Genomic DNA, 26433 nt, shown 5'->3' with positions numbered 1-26433 from the left:
CAGAAAGGCCAACTCTGCTGCTCACCAAGTGACTAAGGCAGTGACCAGGGAGAAAGCCAGTAGGGCCAGGGCCATGCTAGCTTCCTTCTCCCTTTCACACCTCAGCTTAGGGTTCAGATTTTCTGCTCACTAAAACAGACCCTCTTCTCTTCACAGGTAGCTCTTTTGAATCCTATTGAGAATCCCCAGCTGGAGCTGGCCATCGTCATGCTGATAGTCCCTTTCTTCGTCAATGTTAGTATGGATAGCTTTTTTCCACATTTTTCTCCCCTCCCTGAAAGGTGCAGGGTTGAAAGCTTGAAATACTATGCACAGTATCTTCCTCATAATTCTCTAGACCTTTCTCTTGTGACTTGCTCTGTCCTCACTGTGCCACCCCTAAAAGTCTAAATGGGCCTCTGGATACTTGTCACAGAGGGCTGAAGTAACATTTCTATCACTGCCACCCACCCCCAAGAAGTCAAACGTGGGGAATGGAGCCCCATCAGTGGCCTTTCTCTGTGGTCCTGGCAGCCGCAGGTGGTTTTGTGTGATGTTGACCCAAAGTCCTCATTCTGTAGCACAGGCTCCTAGTAGAGTATTCTTGAGATTCCTTCCTCCTATAGGGTCTCTTCTTGCTGGCCCATGTTTTTGAGATTTCACCTAAACCATCATCAAAATTCTCTATATGAGAGATTAAAGCACCAAACATGGAACAGGAATTAGAAGCCATCAAAAGAAGTACAATAAGCATCTAGAATGAACAGAAGACTAAATTAGGACAAAGGTACCAGAACTGGCTGAGGTCAAGGATGCTTTAGGCTAGTAGTAGAAACTGTAGACTGGGAGTCAAAGGTCATGAGTTCTAGACTTGGCTCTGTCTATTACCTGTGTGACCTGAAGCAAGTCACTTCAAAGAGTTCTGGGTTTAGAGCAAGAGCCCCTGAGTTCAAATGCTGCCTCTGCCATTTATTGACTGTAACCTTGGGCAGGTCAACCTCTCTGGGCCTCAGTTTCCTTATCTGTAAAATGAAGGGATTGGAGTAGATGATCACTAGGGTCACACCCAGCTCTAAATCTCTGATCTTGTCATTTCTATCCAAGCTTCAGTTTCCTCAGGTGTTTAAATGAAAAAGACTAGACTCAAGGTTTCTTCCAGCATTAGACTTGTATTGTTCTAAATGGTCTCTCACAAAAATTTGACAGAGTTGAAGAAGGGAGTTTTTAAATTGCTTGCATCTGGTAGTGATGAAAATGTCATGTTTCTACTTTGGGGGGGGGCAATGAAGGGTAAGTGACTTGCCCAGGGTCACACAGCTAGTAAGTGTCAAGTGTTTGGGGTGGAATTTGAACTCAGGTCCTCCTGAATCTAGGACCCATGCTTTATCTACTGTGCCACCTAGCTGCCCCAGAAAATGTCATGTTTCTAAGTGACTGACAGATGCCAAATCATAACCTTGCCCTTCATCCTTCCACAGGCATTCATGTTTTGGGTTGTGGATAATTTCCTTATGAAAAAGGGGAAGACAAAAGCCAAGCTAGAAGAAAAAGAAGCCAGCTTGGACTCTAGAAATGGAAGCAAAGTCCGATACAGGCGGGCTGCATCCCATGAAGAGTCAGAGTCTGAAGTAAGTAGCATTTTTGATTCTCCGTAGGTAGAAGTCCAGCATTATTGCTCCAGGACTTGCTTGGGGCATCTGGCACATTCTCTCTTTTCCTAATGCATTCCCTGAGAATGACTTGCTGAGTAAGCAGCATTTCCTGAAACACAAGAGCATTCCTAGCCATGCAGCCGCAGGCTTAGCAACTCAGGTGCCTTGCTAATTAAGATGGAGAGGAAAGGGACTGGTCTCTTCTCAAGAATCCAGAGAGAATTGTCTAGTATTTGGAAATAGATCTGCTTATTCTTTCCATTGTCCTTCTCTCAACTCCCCTCCCCATCCCAATCTGCTCCAAAGAGGAAGTATTACTAGGGGATTAGTGTGATTCAGTTAATCAGAGATTCTTAGGGCACCTCATTTGTCTGAGCAATGAGTAGACTGCTAAGTCCAAATGAATGAACAGGGTTATATACTGGTCCTGTATAGCCCCATAACTGGGTTCACACATTCAGAATGAGTAGAACAGACTCCCCACAAGCTCCCCCTTTCCCTTGCCTTGTTTTGGTACATTCTCCAAGCTAGCTGGTGTGAGAAATAGAACTCCAATAACTTCTGGAACTCAGCGTTGGTCACGTGTCAGAGGCTCATTTGTTGTCATTCTGGAGAGAAGGGCAACTCTCTAGCTGAGCGAACAACAAAATGGAGGCTTGGAGGCTCGCAGCCCTTTTTTTCTCTTAATGGGACTGGCCCCTCCCCTTCTTCCCCAATTACTCAAGGATTACAATCCATGTGCTAAAAACTAGCAGTATTCTTTAGCCAGTGGGGAAGGCAACCGGGACAACTCTTCAACTCCTCCCCCATATGGACACAGTTCAGGAGCAGATCTAATTGTGGTGAGCCTAGGGTTTCCCTGAATCATGTGATTTTGTTTGCTGGGGCAGGGAGGCAGACCTTTTAAACAGGTCCAGGTTGAGAGGAGCCCAACCCCCATTTCCTCACAGCTAGGTTCCAGGACTCTACCCTGAGATATCATACCATCAAGCTTTCATTGGAGTGAGGGAAAAGCAGCACTGTCCAAGCTTCTCTTCCTTGAATCCCAAGCTTGGGCTCCAGGGCACCCTGTTTTGCATATGAATAAATAGGATTAAAGTGGAGGTGATTGAAACCCTGGAGCTTGCCTATATTTGGGGATGGGGGCGTGGCGGGGTAGGGGTCCACACCTATGGTTTGCTTAAGTAAAAAGATTTTATTTCCATATAAACAATATAAACCAGAGAAGCCCTTGGTGCTCTCTTGCCTTTGAGAAGCATCATTTTTTATTTGAGGGGTGATCTGGACTTGTGACTTCCTCAATAGGGAACCCTTGACTAATGCAGAAAGATCTACAGTGGTCTTCTAGTTTTGGGGTACCAAGATCATAGAGCCTTGCCTCATCAGCAGTGAACCTCTGAATCCAGTTTTCTGTGCATTCAGCTACACTGATTCTCTTGATTATTCTATAGCACAAACCATAAGAAATTCTCCACATCCTCTAGGTTTTCCCCTCCAGCAGTTTTAGGTCCTTTACTCTGTAAGGTGGGTTTATGGTTCTTGGGTTCTGAGGAATGCTTAGAATTCAAGGCTGGGCCTGCCTACCAAAATGACATTAGTTAGGAGTTTCTCTGGTGCTTGTCTAGTTGTATTTTTTTTCCAGCTGAATCGGTGTGGGAATAAAGGGGAATATACCCAAGACAGGCAAGAAAGGATAGGGTTTAGATCATAGTCCAGCCGCCTTATTTTAGTACATATGAAGAAACTGAGGCCCCGAGAGGAGGAATTGATTTGTCCAAGGTCTCCCAGGTAAGTTGTTGTTTGTCCTTTCTTCTTGAAGAAGATCAGTGACATCAGGAGGGTGATGTCTTGACTTGCAAGTGAATTGGATTTAGTGAGGCAGAGTCTTCAGCCTCACTCTCTCCACCAGGGTCATCTGAGTCCAGTGGCAAGACATAGGTCAGAATGACTGGAGATGATACCATCCTTTTTAAAAAACCTGGGCAATTAATTCTTTTGTCCCATGTAATTTCATTTATGATTTCTTGAAATAGAGCTCTGAAAAAACAGGTTTTGATAAAACCTTTAGGATTCAAATAGAGCTACTTGACCATGCCTTAAACCCAAATCATTTTGGCTCTCATTGATTGACCAATAAATCTCACTTGGTCATTATTTGATTTGATGGCTCTGAGTGAATGTATAGAGCAGTTTTTTCTGTTCTGGCCAGTAACCCTGAAGGTCTTCCTCTCCCAGTTTGATTTTCTTTTTTGAGTAGGCAGACTAGGTCATCTTTTAGCTTGTTTCTTACCTACCCTTAAATCACTGAATGGGTGTTGCCTCCAGACAGAGACCTGAAAAAGACCTTAGCTTAAAAAGGCCAGCGTCTCCCAGTGCATCCAGGGCAACCAGTTGTCCTGACCTATAACTTGCCACTGGACTAAAATGATTCAGGAGGAGAGTGGAACTGATGACTTTGCACAGCCCTCCCTCACTTACATCCAGTTCACTTGCAAGTCAAGATGTCACCTTCCTGATGTCATTGATCATCTTCAAGAAGGAAGGACAAACAACAACACCCAGGTAAGGAGTTAAGTAGCAGAGGCAGGGTTTAAATGTAGAATTTTGTAGCTGGCAATATGTGCCCCTAAGAAATGTGCTCTTGGGGATAACACTGGAGCCTCCCTGACACCTTTTCCCAGGGAGGCTCTATCATGCATCCCTTCAAGCTAGTCAAGGACACGGTGGGTAGGGCCAAAATGCTGTCACCTCAGGTTTGGTCCTATGACTCAGTTGCCACACCATTCCATTTCCATTCCAGATTCTGATGTCTGCTGATGACGAGATGGAAGAGTCAGATGCAGATGAAGACCTCCGAAGACTGACCACCTTGAAGCCAGTGAAAAAAAAGAAACACCGATTTGGGCTGCCCGTATGACATACTTCCTGACCTGGGGCCTGGCAGGTCTAGGGGCCACGGTCACTCCTGGATTGGCAGGTTTTCATTCTGCAGTGTCACTTGACCTTTTCCCTCCCTCCTCCTCATCTCTGTCCTTCCCTCTACCCTACTCTTCCTGCTGTCCTACCTTCTCTGACACCTGTGACATGGAACAAGAGAAGGAGAACAAGTGCCCTGAAGAGTCCGTGGCAGTTGAAGGCTACAATTCAGTTGCACTACAGATCCTGACCGAATATGCAACAGAAGGTTTCGTTTGGGTTTTCTCCATCCATCTGGCATATCCAGTGTGGTCAGGGATCAAACCTACACCGACCTTTCTCTGACTCGACGGAGCTGCCAAAGAGGATGAACGGACTGTGTGCTCACACACACACACACACACACACACACACACACACATTCACACTCTGCAGCTGCCTCCTTTCAGTTCTGTGGGGAATGATAGGATATGTCACATTTGGAGGAAAAAGTAATCAAGACTGATCAAGTTGGAGCCAGTATGTTTTCTTACTCAAAAGTGGCTTTTGCAACAGTTAATTCCTAGAACCCAGGATAGTTTTATGGTTATGAGCCTTAACCATGTTGATGTTTTTAAGTCTCCGTGTTTGTTTCCTACAAGGTACCTATGGAATTGATAGGCAGGACATCGATTTTTTTAAAGTCTTCTCTATCCTATTTGACTTTTATAATTTAAGTTATATTTTCGTACTGTTCTATTTAAGGATTCTTTTTTTTAACCACCACCAAAAAGAAAAGAAAAGAGATGGTCTATTTACCTTTCAAGTAATGTGTAGGTGGGGAAAAGGTTTACTTCAGAATAATCATTTCATGACTTAGCAGTTAGGCAGAGGGCTAATGAAAGGAGCCATTTCTCAGCTGTAATCATCAGTCCCTGTCTGTGCTGGATATCAGCCCCAGGCATGGGGCTCCTTGTTCTATCTGGCCAAAGTTCCTGTGCTTTCTCTGCTCATTTAGGCCACAGGCACCTTACAGTCAAAATGATATGACTTCTGATAGGGTACAAGTGTTCACTCCCCATAAAGGAAGACTAAATCTCTATGAGAATCAGCATTCCCAATCCACATTCCCCATTTGTTCCTGAGCTAGTAGAATGTTCTCAAATCCGCCTCCCTTTTCATTCCTCCTTCATTCTCCTCAAATACAAACCTTGCTAAAGTTTAAACCCAGAATCTCTTCCCACATCCAGAGATTCAGCCTGCAGAGCTGGCCTGGGCATCCTACATTGCTGACCCCCTTTAATGTTTTCCTGGGTCCTGAGATGGCTGACCTGTTGGGTACCCCTGATCCTTCTCTTCTTAAGCGTCCCCCAGGTGACCTTCTCTTCCCCACCTTCTCTGATTCTTTTGAGTCACAGAGGTGAGAGAGTCCCAGGCGTCTTTGGATCTGCAGATAGGAGCTTCCCGGTTTGCATTTGCCTTCTTCACAAGGCAGACTCCTGCCCTCAGCTGGGCTTCAGGCACCTGGGACCCAGCATTTCTTCAATAACAGACCAGTTTGCAGAAACCTTCTCTTCAACATGTGGAGCCCCAGGCAGGGAGAAACTGCGGGGGTATTTGACAGTGTAGAAAGAAATAGTAGAATGACTGCTCTGCTCTCTGGATAGCAGCTGTTCTAAGCCTTAAGCCAAACAAATTCAGTGAATGACAAACAACTCAGAACGTTTTAAAAGATATTTTTAAATGTTTTACATAGACATATTGGGTCTGAATTGTGGTATGTTAAATAGGCTGCTAAGTGGGATCTCACAGGGACCTCAGAGAATATTGAACTGTGCACTCCCATGTTCTCTTGCTATTCTAACATTCCTGTTTATTGGCCTGTGGGCAACAAGCAAGCCTTGATGGAGATTTCCCAGCTGTGCTGCTATGCCTTGTCTGCCAAGCAGCCAGCAAGGGACTTGTTCTCAATCCCAACCCAGAGAACTGAGTGGAGCCACTGACCTGTAACTGTGGGTTTACACACCCTCTTTGCAATAAGTGATTCTTTGTTCCTCTGTAATCTGTTCCATCTGAGGGCTTGAGAGTGAAGGAGAATCCTTCCCCTGATGTTATTCCTTCCACCATTCCCTTATTCCATTTCCCTTCCCCCCATGGCAATACAGACACCTTCTCCTAGGGGAGGAGAGAAAATAGCATTTGGGGAAGCCAGCTCCAGTGTCATCTGTGAGATCCAGAAAAGAGACTGTTCACAGGCACCAGGATTTAGGAAGACTGAAACTGATTTTCCCACATAGAGGAAAGTGACACATGGCCTCTCTAAATATTCACCCTTTTCCTTTACCCTCTTACCTGGTAGTTTGAACAGCACACATACCTACCTTGTTCCCTCTGTCCCTTTGGATTCAGAGCACACAGAGTGTCTGATTCTGAGCTTTGTTTTAACCTTGAGCTAAGTCTATAGAAATCATCTATTCCCTATTTTTAAAAAGCCTTAATCATGTTAAATGTGTTAACACAGACCTCAGATGATCCAAAGCTCTGTTTGAGCAGTGGTATTCTAGGTAATGGGGGAGGGGAAAGGAGGAAAGAGATGGTGAGAATGTGGTATATTTTTCTCTGAATTATTTTTAATAAGTGCTCTGAGATCTCTGGGTTGCAGTCCTGTAGCTAACAGGGTGATGTTGTAAGGCCTCACAAGCCAAAGACCATTTGGGAATGTGAGTTCCCTGCTCTCTGAGGATAGGATATAGCATTTCCTTAAAAGGCCCCTTGGTGATTGGTTTGTCTAGCATGACTCCATTTTTTGACCATAATTCAAACAGGTAGCCTTCAGCTTTCAATGCAGTATCCCAAGTGGCCAGGACTTCCTTCTCTCCAGGGTGTCCTGTAATAGAAATAGTTCTCTGGAAGCATCCTGTATCAGATAACACATCTGTACAGCTACTAGCCTCAGTGGTGCTCATCCCCATTACCCAACAGGGTAGTTGGACTTTTTTGAGGAGCAAAGTCATACTGGCTGAATTCTTGTTGGTAGCTGATCCATTGTTCAAATTTGAATGGTGATCAGTCCCTTGCATAAAGATTGGATTCAGAGAGTATTGCTCCAAGTCCAATGGAATGCATGTGATCCTGGTAACTATGATATATATGTCACAAACAAAGGGACAGGACTGTAATTTTCATTTGGTGAGATGTGAAAGTAGCATAGATCTGTCTATGAAACCTTGTGTGTAGAAAGGGCTATCTGGCTGAGCAGCATTGAGGAAGCTTCAAAGGTCAGCTGAACCACATCCCCCATCTTATTTCTCCACTGGACTGTCATGTGTTAATGTCGACGTATCTTGCCTTTTTCTTCAGGGAAAAAAATAAAAGACTTAGAAGAAAGACTTCTCCCAGACAGTGAAAATTGGTGCCTTTTGCTGGCACTAGACCCAGGCACGGCTCGTAGCCAGGCCTCAGAAGGCTCTGTTGGGAGCTTCCAGAGAATGTGGCCACCAGCGATGCCCACCACTGTGCTTCACTAACCTGCCATCCATGGGGCTTTTTTTTTGCAGCAGCAGCAGCCGAATAAACTGAAGGGTGAAACAACCCAACTGTGCTACACAGTAGGGCAAATTTCTTTAAGAAAGTTTTCAAACATTCCCAGCAGAAAAACGGAAAGCATCTGGTTTTACAAAATAGAAGGACTGTCACTTTTCCAAAGAGATTGTTTTCCTTTGGTGCGGGACCTAGATCTTATTGGGAAATAGGTTGGGTTTGGGGTGATTGGTTTCTGAACCTTGGGCTCAAGAGGTTTTATTGGAGCTTTTTTCTGATGAGTCAATGAGGGGTTGGACCTTTGTGAGCAAAAAACCACGCTAGAATACTGCTGCAGTCAATGGTATTGTCCAATCAGTGGTATTACATTAAAAACAACAACAGCTTTTTTTAAGTGTAAGGGAAGATAATGTACTTACATTGTATAATGGTTTACAATAAAGTTTGACACCTTATTACCAATTTTTAAAAAAAAAATTTGGTTGTATGTTTTTGTTAGGGTTAAACTGTAGGTATGGCAGAAGGGATAGGATGTCTGAGCCAGAAGGGGATCCCAGAAAATGCCCAGTCCGGTCCCTTATCACGGAGAGGAGAAATGGTCTGAAAGAGGGCCCTGAAGCTGTTTCTGGCTGAGTCAAGGACCAACTGCAGAGGCAGCAAAGGGAATCCAAAGGGCTAATGGGAGATTCACAGAGAACTCATGGCATCAGGAGAGAAGGGAAAGGCTGGTGTTGTTTCTTATGTTGCCTTCTCTTATGTTGCCTTCTCTTACTGAAAAGCTGGCTATTTCAAGGATTGGATTCCATTAGCGAATTAGGAAGCAAAAGAATGCTGAGAGAAGCCCTCTCTGAAACCCCATGGAAATATTTCTGTGTTGATGGAAAAGACAGGAGCCACCCTTTGCCAAGAGGGATGGACAGAGTGTCAGTTTCAAGTTATGGTCAGGAATTAATCACCTGCCCACGTTGTTGCCCCACAAACTCCTGCCCTTGGGCTGGAGCCTGAGGGGATGGGGGAGGGGAGGGCAGTACCACCAAGGCTTTCTGCAAGGCCCAGTGCAGTGATGTCCTCTTATCCTCTAGAGAAAATAGTCAGTCTTAAACCCAAGTGAGCCAGGGTCCTAGCCCCACAGAACACTGTGTAAGGCGGGTCTCAGATGAGATGCTAGAATTTGGACATCGATTTTCTTCAGCCTGAACCCTCGATAGAGGCTGGATGGTGTGTCAGGTAAAGCTCTATTTAAGAGAACTGTCTCCTGGGTTTAATTCCATCTTTCTTGATTCTTCATGGGTAAGTTTCTAAGTAGATTCTCAAAGCTGGAAGGGACCTCAGAGCTCATCTAGTCTCTCCCATACCTCACTCTAAATTCCTCACTGGTGGTGATACACTCTGCTTGAAGGGGGAGCTCACTAATCTTCACAAATTAAGGAAGTTGGTGAGCAATCCCAATAGTAAATTGGTTTCCCAGTCAAGTACTCTTTAAATGTATGGCACAAAGGAAGGAAGGGAAGAACAGAATGTGGGCTGGAATATTCAGAGAAATCTTCCTGGGGGCAGAGATGGGGTTTGATACGGGCCTTGAAGAGTCACGGGATGTGAATGATGATAGACGATGGTATACAGTCCATACAATACATCAGAGAGTCGCTGCTAAGCCTAAAGGCTCATGGTTTGTGGCAAAGCCAGGACTAGAAGCTGAGGTAGTGCTTGCTCATATTTTTGGATGAGCATGATCATTAGAGACTCAAATAGAAAAGCCATCATTCCCTTCTCCCTCTGAGCCCTTTCCTTCTCCAACAGGTGGCTGGAAAGTGAAAGAATACAGGACTCCTGGGAAGTAGGACCCCAGATAGAATAGCCATCCATCCCCCCTCTGAGTCCCCATCCCCCAACCCCACAGGGATACAAAGAGTTCATGGAGAAAGTGCTTTGAAAATTGTATTTCCTATTTTCTTCCCCAGAGGAAACTGGGTGAGAATGGGTGGAGAAAGAAAAACAAGCCATGGTATTCAGCTTTTCTCTCTCTCTCTCTCTCTCTCTCACACACACACACACACACACACACAAACTTCACACACTTTAAAAATACAGACACAGTCCTCAGGAGCCTAAGCCTCAGCTATAAATAGAACATCTTGCTCCCCACGGACTGGGGTCCCTCCCCCAGCTGTTACTTCTCATCAAGGCATCGGGGTCTTAGCTGGCCAGACCCCCAGTCATCTCTAAGAATAAACTCAGGACCCAAGCAGCCTGTGTGGACTTGACTCATGGGGGGAGCCAGGCCAGGGGAGTGACTTCACAGGGATGGGCTGGCTATATAAGCCCCCATGAGCCCAGCTCCTGCTTAGATCACTGTAAACAAGGGCACTTCCACAGCTCTCCATCGGGGAGAAAGCCAGACTGCCTGCTGCTGGTGCCCACAAATACCCAACTTACAGCAATGTCCCAGGTAGGCAAGGACCCAGAGATGGCCACAGCCATCAACTGCTTTCAGTCAGAAAACATTGATTTCCTTGACTGCTGCGGGGAGGGGAGGTCAGTGGAGGGGGTGGGGAATAAGTGGTAAAAATGTGAGATCTGGTGGGAGGGAAGGTGTGGATAGCTGCATAGAAAGAGCAGGACTCCTGGAAAAAATTGGTTGTTTTTGTTGGCTGCAAAACTAGTATGTAGCTGTGTACTTGTGTATCTGAATGTGTTCATATTGTATATAAGGGGAGAGATTTGAGCCTCCTCTCCCTCAGCCTTACCTGAATTCCCTCTTCCTTTTATGTCTGTGTACTTAAATAATTGAGATTTGTAATTAATATGTTCAGATAGTGGGAAATGCATAGTCTATTGTGGGTAGTTATGGACAGTCTCTGACCTCTCTGTCTCTGTCTCTTCTGTGGCTGGGAGATAGCTGAGCATATGATGGGAAGCATCACAGCATACAGCTAGATCTACTCCTACCTCTCCAAATAGGGAGTAAATGCCTTTTCTCCACCCTTTCCCAGTCCCAGTTATCAGCCCCTAAATCTTCAGGTTTCCTTAGAATACAAGGAGTCCAGTGGGCAGCTAGGTGGTACAGTGGATAAAGCACTAGCCCTGGATTCAGGAGGACCTGAGTTCAAATCCAGCCTCAGACACTTGACACTTACTAGTTGTATGACCCTGGGCAAGTCACTTAACCCTCATTGCCCCACCAAAAAAGAGAAAAGAATACAAGGAGTCCAGCTAATATGATATAGTAAACATTTATTAAGCACCCAGTGGTGTACACTTTCATACTGTGCTAAACTCTGGGGATGCAAGTAAAGATAGCCACCCTATGCTGCCTACCCCAAACCAGCTACAAAGAAGGGAAAGACCCCAGCTCAGATCCTGCTCATGGAAAAAACCTCAGAGCTCAAATGGATTGTGGAGACCACTTAGAGACTAACCTCATTGTATAAAGAAAAAAGCAGACTCGGGAAAGTGATCATCAGATTGAGAACCAGAGGGGATGTTGGAATCCATCTAATCCGGAGATATTAAGATACATGTCTAGATTCTTTTGTCTCCACTTACCTTACTTAGGGAATTTACCCACTTCTGCCCACTCCCAGTCATGGCTTGCTTGTGCCCTCTGAATGTGAGTGGGAATCTCTAAAACCCTTCATTCAAGTTTACAAGTCCTGGGAACCACTTTACCTAGTCTGAGTCCTGTCTCATCTATAAATCTGGGTTGGACTGGTGTTATTGAATTGTTTCAGTCATGTCCAACTCCTTGTGACCCCATTTGGAGTTTTCTTGATTTGCCATTTCCTGCTCCAGTTTATTTTATAGAAGAGGAAACTGAGGCAAACAGGGTCAAGTGGTTTGCCCAGGGAAATACAGGTAATAAGTATCTGATTCTGGATTTGAACTCAGATCCTCCTGACTCCAGGGCCAACATCCTATCAACTGCTCCACCTGCCAGCCCCAGGGTTGACTAAGTGATCTTCAAAGTCCTTTCCAATTCTAAAACTATGTTCCTATGATTACCTCTTGTCCAAACAATCATTATACTCCCCTTCCTGGTCTCACTTCCCCCAGGTTTACCTCCACTCTAATCTGTCTTTGACACAGATGTCAAAATAAGCTTCCTAGTGCATATGCCTTGTCATGTCGCTCCTCTGTTCAGAAAGCTCCAGGTGCTTCATACTGCCTGCAGGACAAAATGCAAATCCTTTGGCTTGGCATTTGAGTCCTTCCAGAGACTGGCTCCAAACTACCTCTTCAGCTTCATTTCCCATCTCTCCCCTTCGCATGCTGTGTTCCAGTAAAACAGGATGCCCGACTGCCCCCACCTGCCTCCTGCATTTGTAAGACACGTCTGTCCCTGTAACCCCCCACTTTCTCATCTCCACCTGTTGGAATCCTTTTCTCTCTTCAGTACTCATCTTAGGTATAGTCTCCTCCAGGGAGCCTCCCTAATTCTCTCCCCTCCCTCAATGATCTGTTCCCCCTCAGATTTTGCTAGTTCTTTGAATGGCTCTCTCCTCTGACCCCATCCCATTCTTAGCTTGTCTCTTGGTCATGTACACATTATATTCTTCCATTAAACTGTAAATTGCTTTATAGTGAGAAGTACCTGATGTACCCTTCAATCAATGTTGAATTAGGAAGCCCCCCATTACTCGGGCCAGGGGTAGGCTGACCCATATGTACCAGCTATCTCTGAGGAGCAGGGGAGAAAAAAGAGGGGAAGGGCCTAGGGTGGGGGTTATGGGGACAGATGGACCAGCCCTGTGCAAAGAGAGCACTGAGATTGGAACCTGTGCCCAAGGCAGGAGGTTTAGGGAGTCACTGCCCCTTGGTCCCTTTCCCTATAAAAGAACACCTGTAACCAGAGCCCATGGATACTTAGCCCTAGAACCTGGGCACTGGAGGTCCAGAGCTGCCCTTGACCCCCCTCAATAGCCTGTCCCTTCTAGGGGTAGATGCTGGTGAAGAGTATACTCCAGAGAACAGAAAAAGGTGGCTTTACCATATATCAACATCACTTACTTTCAATGAAGTTGTGCACAAAATGTCCCCGGGCTTTTGTGACAAAGCAGGCAGACAGGAGGGGTATTTGGAAACAGTAACTCAGAAGCTCTCTACCAGCCCCATTGGGCTGGACACGTACATTGGGCTGGCTGGCTCACTGAATGAGAATCAACCTCTGGGCCCTTTCCAGCCACATGCCTGAGCAGGACTGGCTAGGAAATTCAAGGCCTCTTGCAACAGGATGATTCTTGGCCTCCTTTAATCTATCAGTCAGCAGGTTTCTGAGTCCTGAGTCCCTGTGTCCAAGTTCCTAGTCAGTCAACAAGCATTTATTAGAAGTGTCATTCTCCAATTGCCAAATTCCCCAATAGCCAAATGATGTAAATGGGCAATTTTCAGAGAAAGAATTCCAAGCTATCAATAGCCATGTGAAAAAAAAATCCTAAATACTAATAATTAGAGAAATCTAGTTATTATTAAATAAAATCTAATTATTAAACTAAAACAGTTGTAAGGGTCTACTTCATGCCCATCAGATCAGCAAAGTTGACAAAAAAGGAAAATGACAAATGCAGGAGGGGCTAGGTACACATACATTAATGCACCATTGGTAGAACTGTCAACTATTCCAACCATTCTGGGAAGCTGTTTTATAACTGCCTCCAGAGCTATCAAACTGTGCGTGCCCTTTGACAGTGATGCCACTACTAGGTCTGTGCTCTTAAAGAGATCAAAGAAAGAAGAAAAGGGTCTTTTCGAAATTATAGTAGTTTTTTGTGGTGGCAACTTAGGGGATGCCTATCAATTAAGAAATAGCTGAATAAGTAATGGCATATGTGACAGAATATTATTGTGCTTTGAGAATGGATGAAAGAGTTGGTTTTAGAGAAACTTGAGAAGCCTTTTATGAACTGATGCAAAGCGAAGTGATCAGAACCAGAGGAACCATTTACACAATAACAATATTGTAAAGACAAACAACTTTGAAAGACTTGGGAATTCTGCTTAGCATCAGTGACGAATCATAATCCCAAAGGATTTATGAAGAAAGGTGCTACATACTTCCAGAAAGAGGGGTGATGGTCATGGTCCCTTTGGAAATTTGTATTGCTTGACTGTACATGTTTATACCAGGGGTTTTGTTTTTCTTTCTTATGGGGACTGGGGGTGGGTAGAGATGGGGAGTGGGAGAACTCAGATCTGAAAATAAAATTAAATTGAATTTTAAGAAAAAGCAAAAACCCAAGCAAACATTTATTAGGTGCCTACCATGTGGTGCAGGCACTGTGCTAAGTGCTGGTAATACAACAATGATAATAACTAGTGCTTATGTAACATTTTAAGATTTGCAAAGCACTACATTATCTCATTTGAGATATCTACCTCTCACAACTCTCTTGTGAGTAGATAGTATTATCCCCATCTTGCAGCTAAAACACGCTGAGAAGGTTAAGTGCCTCGTCCAGGGTCACACCACTTAAAAATACCTATGGCAAAATTTGAACTCAGGTCTTACTTATCAAGGCAAAAACAGTCTCTCTCCCTAAAGGAATGTACATTCTAATGAGGGAGAGAACTTATAAATAACCGGGTGGTAGTTGTTGTTCAGCCATGTCTGACTCTTTGTGATGCCATTTGGGATTATCTTGGCAAAGATACTGTAGTGGTTTGCTGTTTCCTTCTGCTCATTTTTTTAAATAGATGAGGAACTGAGGTCATAGTCATGGGTCACACAGCTAGTAAGTGTCTGAGGCCAGATTTGAACCTAGGTCTTCCTGACTCCATGCCTGGCACTCTATGCACTATGGCACCACCTGGCTGCCCCCAAGTAATACCTAGTTACAAACAATACATGGGTAGAGTGATACAGCCTCTACCCTCTGAGAGCTCTTAGTCTTTGGAGGAAGAAGAGGGGAAACAGACCTTGTGCTGTGAGCTAGCTAGAGAGTTACAGGTCCAAGGGAGGTAGGGAACTTGTTCCTTAACCTCTGGGCATTCCCAGTCTTGGGAGAGATTTGAGTAATACATAAAGACTGCCTGTGAAAAGGGCTGGCATGTAAATGTAACCCATGATTCATAACTGAATCTCTGTACTCAAATGGGCTGATTTCAATGTTGGAGGCTTCTCAATCATAACTTTCTCTATAGTTCATTTAGTTCCCATCCAGGGCTTTCCCTGGATACATTAGAAAGTGACTAGAGGGGCAGCTAGATGGCGCAGTGGTTAAAGCACCGGCCCTGGATTCAGGAGTACCTGAGTTCAAATCCAGCCTCAGACACTTGACACTTACTAGCTGTGTGACCCTGGGCAAGTCACTTAACCCCCATTGCCTAAAAAAAAAACAAAAAGAAAAAGACAAAAAAAAAAAAAAAAGAAAGTGACTAGAAGCAGCTAGATGGTGTAAAGGTAGAGAGCATTGGGCCTGGAATCTCAGAGACAGAGTTCAAAAGACAGAGACCTGAGTTCAAATTTGGCCTCAGATACTTATTAGCTGTGTGACCCTAGGCAAGTCACTTACTTTCTGTTTGCCACAGTTTCTTCAACTGTGAGATGAGGGTAATAATAGCACCAACCTCCCTGAGTTATTGTTAAGGATCAAATGAGATAATATTTATAAAAAGCTTAGCACAGTGCCTGGCACATAAGTAATTAATAAATACTTGCCTTTTTATTTTTGCTCAAATTCAATTATTTTCCTCTGATACAAGTATTCAGGCTAACAAAAAAATCAAATATAAAACAGGTTTTATTAATCCAAGTATCTGTGTGTAGCCTCTTGTTTCATTTAAAAGTAATGCCCAACGAAGTAACTTGGATGCATTGAGGAGGTCCCTGTGTCTGATACAATGTAAGATTCAATTTTCTTTCCTCTTGGCATCCTTAGGAAGCCCCCATCAAAAAGAAACGGCCTCCCATGAAGGAAGAGGACCTAAAGGGAGCCCGAGGGACCCTCTCTAAAAACCAAGAGATCAAGTCCAAGACCTACCAGGTCATGCGAGAATGTGGTGAGTGTCCCATGTGTATGTATGTGTGAATGTGTCTGCACATGTCAAAAACCCTGGAAGGGAGGGAGCTCACCACTGCTGGGAGAAAACAGGGAAGAACCAATAAAAGTGTGTCCCAGGATGGAGGAAGGGGGAAGAACCTTCCCTGCCCCTGGAGCCTTGTTCTGGTTGGAACAACCAGCTAGGCCTAGTCCCCCGAATACTACCTGGGAATCCGTTAGGGCCCCCCTTACTAACCTCTTTCCCACTCTTCTTCCTAAAGAGGAAGCTGGCTCAACTGCCCCGTCTGTGTTCAGCCGAAGTCGGACAGGCGGAGAGACTGTCTTCGAGAAGCCCAAGTCTGGGCCCCCCAAGAGTGTCTTTGGCTAAGGAACTCCGTGCTGCTTCCTGGCCCTGTGCATCTCCACCCCACCTCACATCTGAGCCCCAGCACCAGCCCTGACATGGACAGCTAAGCAGACACCTCTCTTTTAAAGAACTTTTTTTTTTTTAATACACAAAATGTCCACTACTTTTTTTTTTTTCCTAGAAGTACAGGGTCTAGGAGCTGGGCTCTGGATCCAGGATCTTAGTCTCTTTCTACTGCCCTTGATTGTCCAGGACAGACCCCACAGACACAAGGATGTGTGAAAATCTTTGAATCATCAGTAAATCAAAGTAATCAGAGATGTTTGGGGCACTGTTCTCTCCTGCCCTTGGTCTAGACCCAGATTGTGGTCCAAGGGCCAAGACAGGAGGGGAGGAGGCTTCAAACATGGGTAGACCTCTCTACAGGAAAATCTGTTGCTGCTGTTTAGCCCCAGCCCTAGCCCCTTCTCTCCCTCCAGATCATCAACTTTCTACTCCATAGGTTGTCACTGAACCCCCTGCCATGTACAGAGCTCAGGCCACCTTGGGGAGGCTGCCCAGAGAAGATGACACAAGCCCTTACCCAGAAGCTGCCAGTCTGGCTACAAAGAGAAGACTCCCATCTGACAGCACAATAAAGGATAAATTGATGTGTGAAATTGTTGGTATAGACAGTGAGGGCATTTGGATTTTTTTTTTGAGGTGGGGGGGGGCGCAATGAGGGTTAAGTGACTTGCCCAGGGTCACACAGCTAGTAAGTGTCAAGTGTCTGAGGCCAGATTTGAATTCAGGTCCTCCTGAATCCAGGGCCGGTGCTTTATCCACTGTGCCATCCAGCTGCCCTGGGCATTTGGATTTTAAAAGAGGGAGGGATCCCCAGGTTGAGGAGATTAGAGAAGTCTTATTGGGGAAGTGGTTTTTGAGTGGGGCCTTGACAGTAAAGATTAGGGTTAGGGGAGGACAGGGAACAGATTTTTAAAAGGTATGGGAGTCAGAATAAGCCTAGAATGTGTGGGGAACAATGAGGCTATTGCCCTGGATGGAGTAAAGGATTTTGTGTAGGATAAGCATAAGAAGTGAGTTGTCCCACCAATTAGTAGGATCAAATGAGATAATATTTGTAAAGCTCTTTGCAAACCTTAAAATGCTACAAAATGCTAGTTACTATTAGTTACTATCTGACCCTGAGCTAGATCTTTCATTTCTTTCTTTCCCTTGACCTCATTTTTTCTTATCAGTAAAATGAGAAGGTTGGACTAGAGCAGAGGTTCTTGGGCAAGGGGGAGGGATGAGTGGGTGGGTGGGGGGGTGGAGAGGCAATTGGGGCTGAGTGCCAGGATCACATACCTAGTAAGTGTCTGAGGCAGAATTTGAATTTTGGTCCTCCTGGACTCCTTGGTCATCACTTTGTCCACTGTGCCACCTAACTGTCCGTTAGAGCAGAGGTTCTTAACCTTTTTATGTGACGTGGACCCCTTTGGTACTCTAGTTAAACCTACAGATCCCTCCACAGAATGATGTTTTGAAGTACTTTAAGGAAATGCAAAATTCCAGTAGGTGGTTAGTGAAAATAAAGATGTAATTTTTCCCCAACCAAGTTCACAGGTCCCATGAAATCTATCTATCCACCCCTGGGCTAGATGATCCCTTCAACAATCAAGTTCTCTAAAGGTTCCTTCTGGCCAGGGGGGGGGGGGCGGGGAGAGATTGAGAGATCTGAGAAGAGATTTTGAATGTTGGGGGCCAGCTCTCATTGCTGAGACAGAGGGCCAGGCACACCCTCCCAATGTTCTTGCGTTTCGGTCTTTTCCATTATTTTATCAGGAACCACTCTTGCTAGGTCTGCTGACCTGACCCAGCAGTCTCCCTTCCCTTTAGCTGCCTTGAAGAAAATATGCTTTATTTTTTCCTGAAATGAGTTTTGAAAGATATTAAATACCATTTAACTTAAAGAAAATAAACTACTGATAGAATTAACAACACATAAATACCAAGTCATCAATCCCAGGACTTTATAAAGTTATACAAATTCACTATGTGGCCTTAGGCCAGTCATAGGATCTAGAATTTAAGAGCTGAAAGAAAGGGGAATAGGGCATACACATTTTTATAGTACCTGCTATGTGCTAGACACTGTATAAGTGTTTTGTTTTTTTTTTTGGCAGGGCAGTGAGGGTTAAGTGACTTGCCCAGGGTCACACAGCTAGTGTCAAGTGTCTGAGGCCAGATTTGAACTCAGATCCTCCTAAATCCAGGGCCGGTGCTTTATCTACTGTGCCCCCTGTATAAGTGCTTTTTACAAATATTATCTCAACCCCATGAAGTAGGTGTTATTACCCCCATTTTACAGCTGAGGAGACTAAGGCAAATGGAGGGGAAATGGCTCGGCCAGGGTCACACAGCTAGTAAGTGTCCCAGGCTAGATTGAGCTCAGGTCTTTCTGACTCCAGATCCAGGCTTCTATTCACTGCACCACCAGCTGCCTGTGAAGCTTCTAAGAAACCTTAGAGATCTAATTCAGTTCCCTCATTTTACAGATGAGGTAAACCGAGGCCTTAAAAGAGGAAGGTCACAAGGTAGTAAGGAGAGGAGACCTGGACACAAATCCAGGTGCTTGAATTCTTAAGCCTAGTGGCCTTTCTCCTGTTTTCTTTGGCCTTGCAGCCTCCCTCCCACCTGAGAAGGTCACTCTGTCTGGGTATGAGAGGGAAGGGAGAGTTAGGATTAATTCCTCCACTTCCACCTTCCCTGGCCCTGGCCCAGTCCCCTTCGTTCAGAAATTCTTGTTCCCTGTATTCAGGGAAAGGCTTGTCTTTTAAGCAAGTCTCACAGAAGTAGTGTGGTACAAAGAGATGGGGGCTGGAAATTAAGAGGCCAGGGTCTAGTCCCTGACTAAATGTGCAGCCCTGGACAAATATTTTGCCTTTTCTGGGCCTCACCCTCCTGATTCCTAAAATAAGGGCGGGGGTTAGACTAGGTTCCTTGCATCTCAGACATTCTCTGGGAAGTCACCCTATTCCTCTCTGCCTTATACATACATGGAACTGGTACTTTTGTGTCCTCGTCCTCAGTAAGGAAGGATCCCTCCCTCACTGGGGGCATTCTCGAAGGTTTTGTGCTGGGCCCCCTTTGTTCTTCCTCTCTCCTTCCCCCCTCTTCTCTATCTTTGTCTTTGTATCTGTATCTGTGTTTCTCTGTGTCTGTTTCTGTCTGTCTGTCTCTCTTCTCTCTCTTCTTTCTCTCTTTCTCTCTCTCTCTCTCTCTCTCTCTCTCTCTCTCTCTCTCTCTCTCTCTCTCTCTTTCTCCCCCCCCTCCCTCCCTCCCTCCCCCCCTTCATCAGCTCTCATGGATTCAAAGATTTCTATTCAGATGACTCAAAAATCTATATATGTAGTTCTAGTCTCTCTCCTGGTTCCAGTCATGCAACACCACCTCCCTATTGGACATTTCAAACTGAATGTCACAGAGACATCTCCAACTGGATATATCCAAACTTGAACTCGTTATCTTCCCCCTGTCCCAAACCATCCCCTCTTCCAAACTTCCCTAACCGACTACCATCCTTCCATTCTCTCATGTTCAAAAACTCTGCACTCTCCTTGACTCCTCAGTCTTCCTTAATCTCCCTATGTCCAATCCATTGCCAAATTTTGTAGTTTCTACCCCCACAGCATCTCTCATATTCATCTCCTCTTCACTCACACAGGATATCACTCTTGCTTGGATTATTGCAATAGCCTCCTAATTGGTTTCCCTGCTTCAAGTCTATCCCAGCTTCAACCCATCCATCACATAGTTTGGAAAATGTACTTCCTAAAACTCAGGTCTAATCATATCATTCCCCAACTCTAATATCCTATTACCTCCATGAACAAGTATGAAGTCTGACATTTAAAGCTCTTCGCAATCTGTCCCCAAACGATATTTCCATTCTCATTATGCATTTAATTTCCTTTCTACACTTTACAGTTTGGCCAAACAGACCTTCTCTCTCTTCACACTCTGCTCCATCTCTTAGTCTTTGCCTTTGCATCAACTCTCTTTCATGTGTGGAATTTCTCACGTTCTTTCACTTGCTCATAGTGTCCTTCCCTTCTTTCAAGATCAGCTCAAGCACAAGCTTTTCCTGATCCCCTCCCAAATGCTGGTGCCTTAACTCTCTGTGTCTTTCCTTCTCTAACTACCTTGTATAACTACCTTGCATTTAATATATGTTTATTTTTGTTTATGTATATGTAAGGTTCTGCCCCTTTTGTTGACGGGATTAATCTCTCCCCTGATAGAATGTAAACTCCCTAAGAACAGGGACTATTTTTCATCTTCTGTGTCTGTTCCCAGCACCTAGGACAGCACCTGGAACATAGCATGAATTTTAAAATGTGGTTGGTTCACTGATTGATGGATCCCTCCTGAGCATCTCCCCCATTTACTTTCTCAATCCACCTTGTAGGTGTGAGAATTGTGGGAATCAAGGGAACCACACTGACTCCATCTTGTGACTCAATTCTGGATCTAGCTCAGTTCCCTTTCTATTCAACTATGGGTCTAGTTCAATTTCTGTCATCTGAAAAAAACTATTCAATTATGGGAATTTTTCTGATGATATCCTTTATATCTTCTACATAATTCCTATTTTCAGTGTACTGTGGTCTGCTCACATGCACCATGGACTTCTCCATTCCCATTTGGGTGATCATCAACTTCAATTCTTCACATTCTAGTCAATTTAACAACATAACTCAATTCAACAAGCAGTTATTAGACACTAACTATGCACCAGATGCTGGGCAAACAAAGACAAAATTAAAGAATCCTCCCCATCAAGTCTCTTACATTCTATTGGGGAGCAGGCAGAGAAGCAACATGCTTACTAAAAATTGTTTAAATTCAATTTTATTTTATTTTTAGGTCTGTTTTCTCTCTCTTCCACCTACCCTCCTCCAACCCATTTAGAAAACAAGAAAAACAAAACCCATTCCAAACATTTAAAGTCAATCAAAACAAATTCCTCCATTGTCCAGGTTCCCCTATGCTGTCAAAATATTTCAATCTGATTTCTGAGTCAATCAATTCTCTATCTGGAGGTGACTTCTCTGGAATTGTGGTTGCTCATTGTATTCATCAGAGTTCCTAAATATTTCAGAGGTTTTTTTTCTATACAATATTGTTATTGCATTAACTGTTTTTCTGGTTCTACTCACTTCACTTTTCATCAGTTCATGCAATTCTTCCCAGGTTTTTCCTTCATCATTTCTTACAGCACAATAGTATTCCATCACATTCACATAGCATCACTTGTCCAGTCATTTCCCAATTGATGAACAGCTCCTCGGTTGCCAACACAAAAAAGAGCTGCTATAAATATTTCAGTAAATATGAGTCCTTTTTCTCTCCCTTTGGTTCTCAGGATATAGATCTACTAGTAGTATTTCTGCATCAAAGGGTATGCACAATGTAATAGCCTTTTGGGTGTAGTTCTAAATTGCTTTCCAGAATGGCTGGACTAGTCCATAGTTCTCCCAACACTGCATCAATGCACCTGTTTTCCCACAGTCCCTCCTGTAGTTGTCATTTTCTTTTTTTTCCTCAACTTTGGCAAAATCTTTTACTGAATGCATGTGGGGTAAAACCTCAGAATTGTGTTAATTTGCATTTCTCTAATTATTAGTGATCTAGAGCATTTCTTCACATCACTATTGATAGCTTAGATTTCTTCCTCTGAAAACTGCCTAGTTATAATGTTGTATTTCTCTGAACAAGATAACATTTTATTCACAGGGCATGAACCTGAGAATAAGATGGGTCAATGGCTGCCTCAGTTTCCAGTCAGAGACCTAGATCAAAAGGACAGCTCCCCTTTAATAGGTTTTGGGGAGCACAAAACAAAGAACAGGACAAGGTGGGTGGCATTATGGGGTTGAGGGCAACATGATTGGACACATAGCTGGAAGTGTGGGGAACAATACAATTGGCTGGAAGTTGGGAATGGAGACTAGCAACAACACCCTCCTTCCTTCCCCTGACTAAGAAATGTTCCTTGTTTGAGTGCACCTGCAAGGTTAAAAGATAGTGGGCCAGACTCCATTGGATGGCAAGCCGGACATCTTTGAAGGATAGTTTGGTGATATAAAGGCATGAGCCCCAAATCCCTAGCATCCATCTAAATTTCCCCAAGGATGGCAGAATTCCTTGAGTCAAGAATAGAACTGTGATTAGCAAGAGAATTGGATTTCTTTTTCCCAAATTACAGGTAAATACAAATTTTGACATCAATTTTTAAAAAAAACCTCTGTGTTCCAAATTCTCTTCTTCCCTCCCTCCTCTCACCAAGAACTTGAGCAATTCAATATAAGCCATACATGAGTAGTCATGCAAAACATCTCCACATTAGCCAGGTTGTGAAAGAAAACGGACAAAAACAAAACTTCAGATAAAGGAACTACCAAATAAAAAAATTATGCTTCAATCTATATTCATTTGTTCTCTCTCTGTAGATGGACTGCATTTTTCATAAGACCTTCTGAGTTGTCTTGGATTATCGTATTGCTGAAAATAAGCAAGTCATTCACAACAGATCATCTTACAGTATTGCTGTTATTTTGTATACAGTACATTTCATGTTGCATCAGCTCATGTAGGTTTTTCCAGGTTTTTCTGATAGCATTCGGCTCATCAATTTTTTATAGTGAACAACATTTATATAGCACTTTAAAGAGAGATTTCCTTACTTTTTTCTTTTTTTTTTTTTCCTTTTGCAGGCAATGAGGGTTAAGTGACTTGCCCAGGGTCACACAGCTAGTGTCTGAGGCTGGATTTGAACTCAGGTCCTCCGGAATCCAGGGCTGGTGCTTTATCCACTGCGCCACCTAGCTGCCCCTGATTTCCTTACAATAAACCTATGAGGTTGATTCTTGCAACAACAGTAATAGATAACATTTATATAGTACCTCGTGCCTCACAAAGAATTTTCTTCACAATAGGCCAGCAAAGTAAGTACCACACATTTTATCATCATGGTCATCATCAATCCATCCTCATTGTCATCAGTCAATCCCCATCTTCATCCAATCATCAATCAATCACCATCATCTTACATTACTCTTGCCTCTGCTTCATAAATTTTTTCACAGTTACTATTGTTAACTGTTTCCCTCCATCCTATTCCCTTCCCCATGATATTTACTCTATTTTCTATCCTTTCACCCTATCCCTCCTCAAAAGTGATTTGCTTCTAACTGCCCCCTCCCCCAATCTGTCCTCCTTTCTTTCACCCCTTCCTCCTTAACCCCTTCCCCTCCTACTTTCCTGCAGGGTTAGATAGCTTATTCCACCCAATTGAGTGTGTATGTTATTCGATAATTGGATTTCTAAACTTAACCCCTTACAGGCCAGCTGAATTCTGAACCAAGTTTACAGACAGAGAACCACAATTTAAGCAGTTATAGGACAAAATCGCTTAATTATAAATAGGATGAATAAAAATGATACAGAATCAATTTAATCTTCTCAATATCCTTTGACCATTTATCATCTGGGGAATGGCTCCTATTCTTATAAAGTTGAATTAATTCTCTATCTTAGAAAAGAGACTTTTCAGAAAAACTTTCTGCAAAGATTTTTTTCCTATTTACCTGCTTCTTTTCTAATTTTAGCAGAATTAGATTCATTTGTACAATAACTTTTTAATTTTGTGTGATCAAAATTGTTCATTTTCCATCCTATGAATCTTTCTTTCTCTTGTTTTGTTATGAATTCTTCTATCCATAGATATGTGATCCATGCTTCTCTAATGTCATGTTATGCCTAAATCATATACCCATTTGAAGTCGGGCTCTATCTAGTTTCTGCCACAGTGCTTTCCGGTTTTCCCAACATTTTTTGTTGCATATAGAGTTCTTGTCCAAATACTTGGGATCTTCAAGTTTATCAAACATCAGACTATCATGGTCCTTTTCTTTTGCATATTGTGAATCTAATTGTTCTACTGATAAACCTCTCCTTTTATCTTGTACCAAATTGTTTTGATGATTGCTGCTTTGTAGTGTAGTTTGAGATCTGGTATTTCTAGGCCTCCTTCCTTAACACTTTATTTTTCATTAATTCCATTTATTTATTTATTTATTTATTCATTTATTTTTAGGGCATTGAGGGTTAAGTGACTTGCCCAGGGTCACACAGCTAGTAAGTGTCAAGTGTCTGAGGCCGGATTTGAGCTCAGGTCCTCCTGAATCCAAGGCCAGTGCTTTATCTACTGTGCCCCAATTCCATTTATATTCTTGACCTTTTGTTTCCCCAGATAAATTTTGTTATTAAAATTCTATAAAGTGATTTTTGGTGGTGATTTGATTGATATGGCTTTGAATAAGCAAATTAATTTAGGCCATGTTGCTGTTTCATTATATTGGATTGGCCTAATCTATGAACAATTGATATTTCTCCAAAGTGTTTAGATCTGTCTTAATTTGTGTAAAGAGTGTTTTATAATTGTGTTCATGTAGTTCCTATGTGTATCTTTGCAGGTAAACTCCCATTTTATACTGTTTATAATTATTTTAAATGGAATTTATCTTTGTATCTTTTCATACTGAATTTTGTTGATCTGACATGTAGAAGTGATAATGATTTATCTGGGTTTATTTTATGCCTTGCAACTTTGCTGAAGCTGTTAATCATTTCACTTGTTTTTTGTTTTGTTTTGTTGTTTTAGTTCAGTCAGGCTCTCTAAGTAAACCGTCATATTTGCAAAAAAGGAGTAATTTTGTTTCCTCTTTGCCTATGCTTATATCCTCAATTTCTTTTTCTTTTCTTATTGTTATAGCTAGAGCATTTATAGGACTACGTTGAATAGTCATGATGATAAAAGACATCTTTACCATTGATTTTGTTAGAAAGGTCTATAATTTATTCCCATTGCAAATAATGCTGGCTCCTTAATAGGTACTACTTATCATATTAAAGAAAGCTCTGTTTATTCCTGTTATTTCTAGTATATTTTTAAAAACAGGAATGGGTATTGTATCTTGTCAAAAGACTTTTTCTGGATCTAGTGATATAATAAATATGATTTTGTTGTTCTTGTTATTAATATAGTCAATTATGTTCATAATTTCCCTAATATTGAATCAACTCTGCATTCCTGTCAGAGTATATAATCTTTGTAATATGTTATTCTAGTCTCCTTGCTAATATTTTATTAAAATTTTTGCATCAATATTCATTAGGGATATTGGTTTATAATCTTTCTCTGTTTTTAGACTCTTTTTCTTTTCCAAATGGTTTATTTAGGATTAATTGCCCTCAAATGTTAGAATTTGCTTGAAAATCCATCTGTTTCTGGAAATTTTCTTTGGGAATGAATGGACTTCTTCAATTTCCATTTCTAAGAAAGGGTTATTTAAATCCTCTATTTCTTATTCTGTTAATCTGGGCATTTCGTATTTTTTGTAAATATTCATCTATTAATTTAGATTGTCATTTTTACTGGCATGTAATTGGATGAAATTATTCCTAATAATTTTTTCTTCTTATTGGTTATGAATGTTTTTTTAAAATTTTTGATACAGGTAATTTTGTTTTCTTTCTTTTTTAAAAAATCAAGTTAGCTAATGATGTTTTTATTTTAATGTTTTTCTTTTTAAAAATAGTTCCTAGTTTTATTTATTAATTCATGGGCCTTTTTTCTTTCAATTTTGTTACTCTTTGGTGTTATCTTCTTTGATGTTCAGGATTTCTATTTTGGTGTTTAATTAAAGGTTTATAATTTATTGGTATTCTATTTTTTTTTAACTGTGTGTCCAATTCAGTTGATCTGCTCTTTCTCTTTCTCTCTCTCTCTTTTTTTAAATTGATGAAAGTGTTTATAGAGATATGAATTTTCCCCTAAGTTTTTTGTTAGCTACATTCCAAAAATTTTGGTATGTTATCTCACTTTTGTCATCTTTAGTGAAATTCAGGTTTCAATAATTTGTCTTTAACTCAGCTATTCTTTAAGATTAAGATATTGTCTTTAGGGGGTGGCTAGGTG

The 26433-nt window shown here is 42.6% G+C and overlaps 1 protein-coding gene across 1 annotated transcript in view; it reads left to right on the top strand.

Moving 5' to 3' along the window:
* LOC122729916 (store-operated calcium entry regulator STIMATE) overlaps nt 1-17068 on the top strand; it is a 71450-nt gene extending 54382 nt beyond the window's left edge. Inside the window, exons 6-10 of the mRNA XM_043969056.1 lie at nt 157-234; nt 1458-1607; nt 4432-4542; nt 15941-16061; nt 16324-17068. Coding sequence (XP_043824991.1) covers nt 157-234; nt 1458-1607; nt 4432-4542; nt 15941-16061; nt 16324-16430 — 567 coding nt within the window. The 3' untranslated portion in view covers nt 16431-17068. The remainder of the gene's footprint in view (nt 1-156; nt 235-1457; nt 1608-4431; nt 4543-15940; nt 16062-16323) is intronic.
* Nucleotides 17069-26433: the final 9365 nt, after the last annotated feature.

Source organism: Dromiciops gliroides, chromosome 1 (genome assembly GCF_019393635.1).
Source record: "Dromiciops gliroides isolate mDroGli1 chromosome 1, mDroGli1.pri, whole genome shotgun sequence".
Taxonomy (NCBI): domain Eukaryota; kingdom Metazoa; phylum Chordata; class Mammalia; order Microbiotheria; family Microbiotheriidae; genus Dromiciops; species Dromiciops gliroides.
The sequence above is the reverse complement of the archived record's forward strand: the minus strand, read 5'-3'. Positions and strand labels throughout refer to the sequence as shown.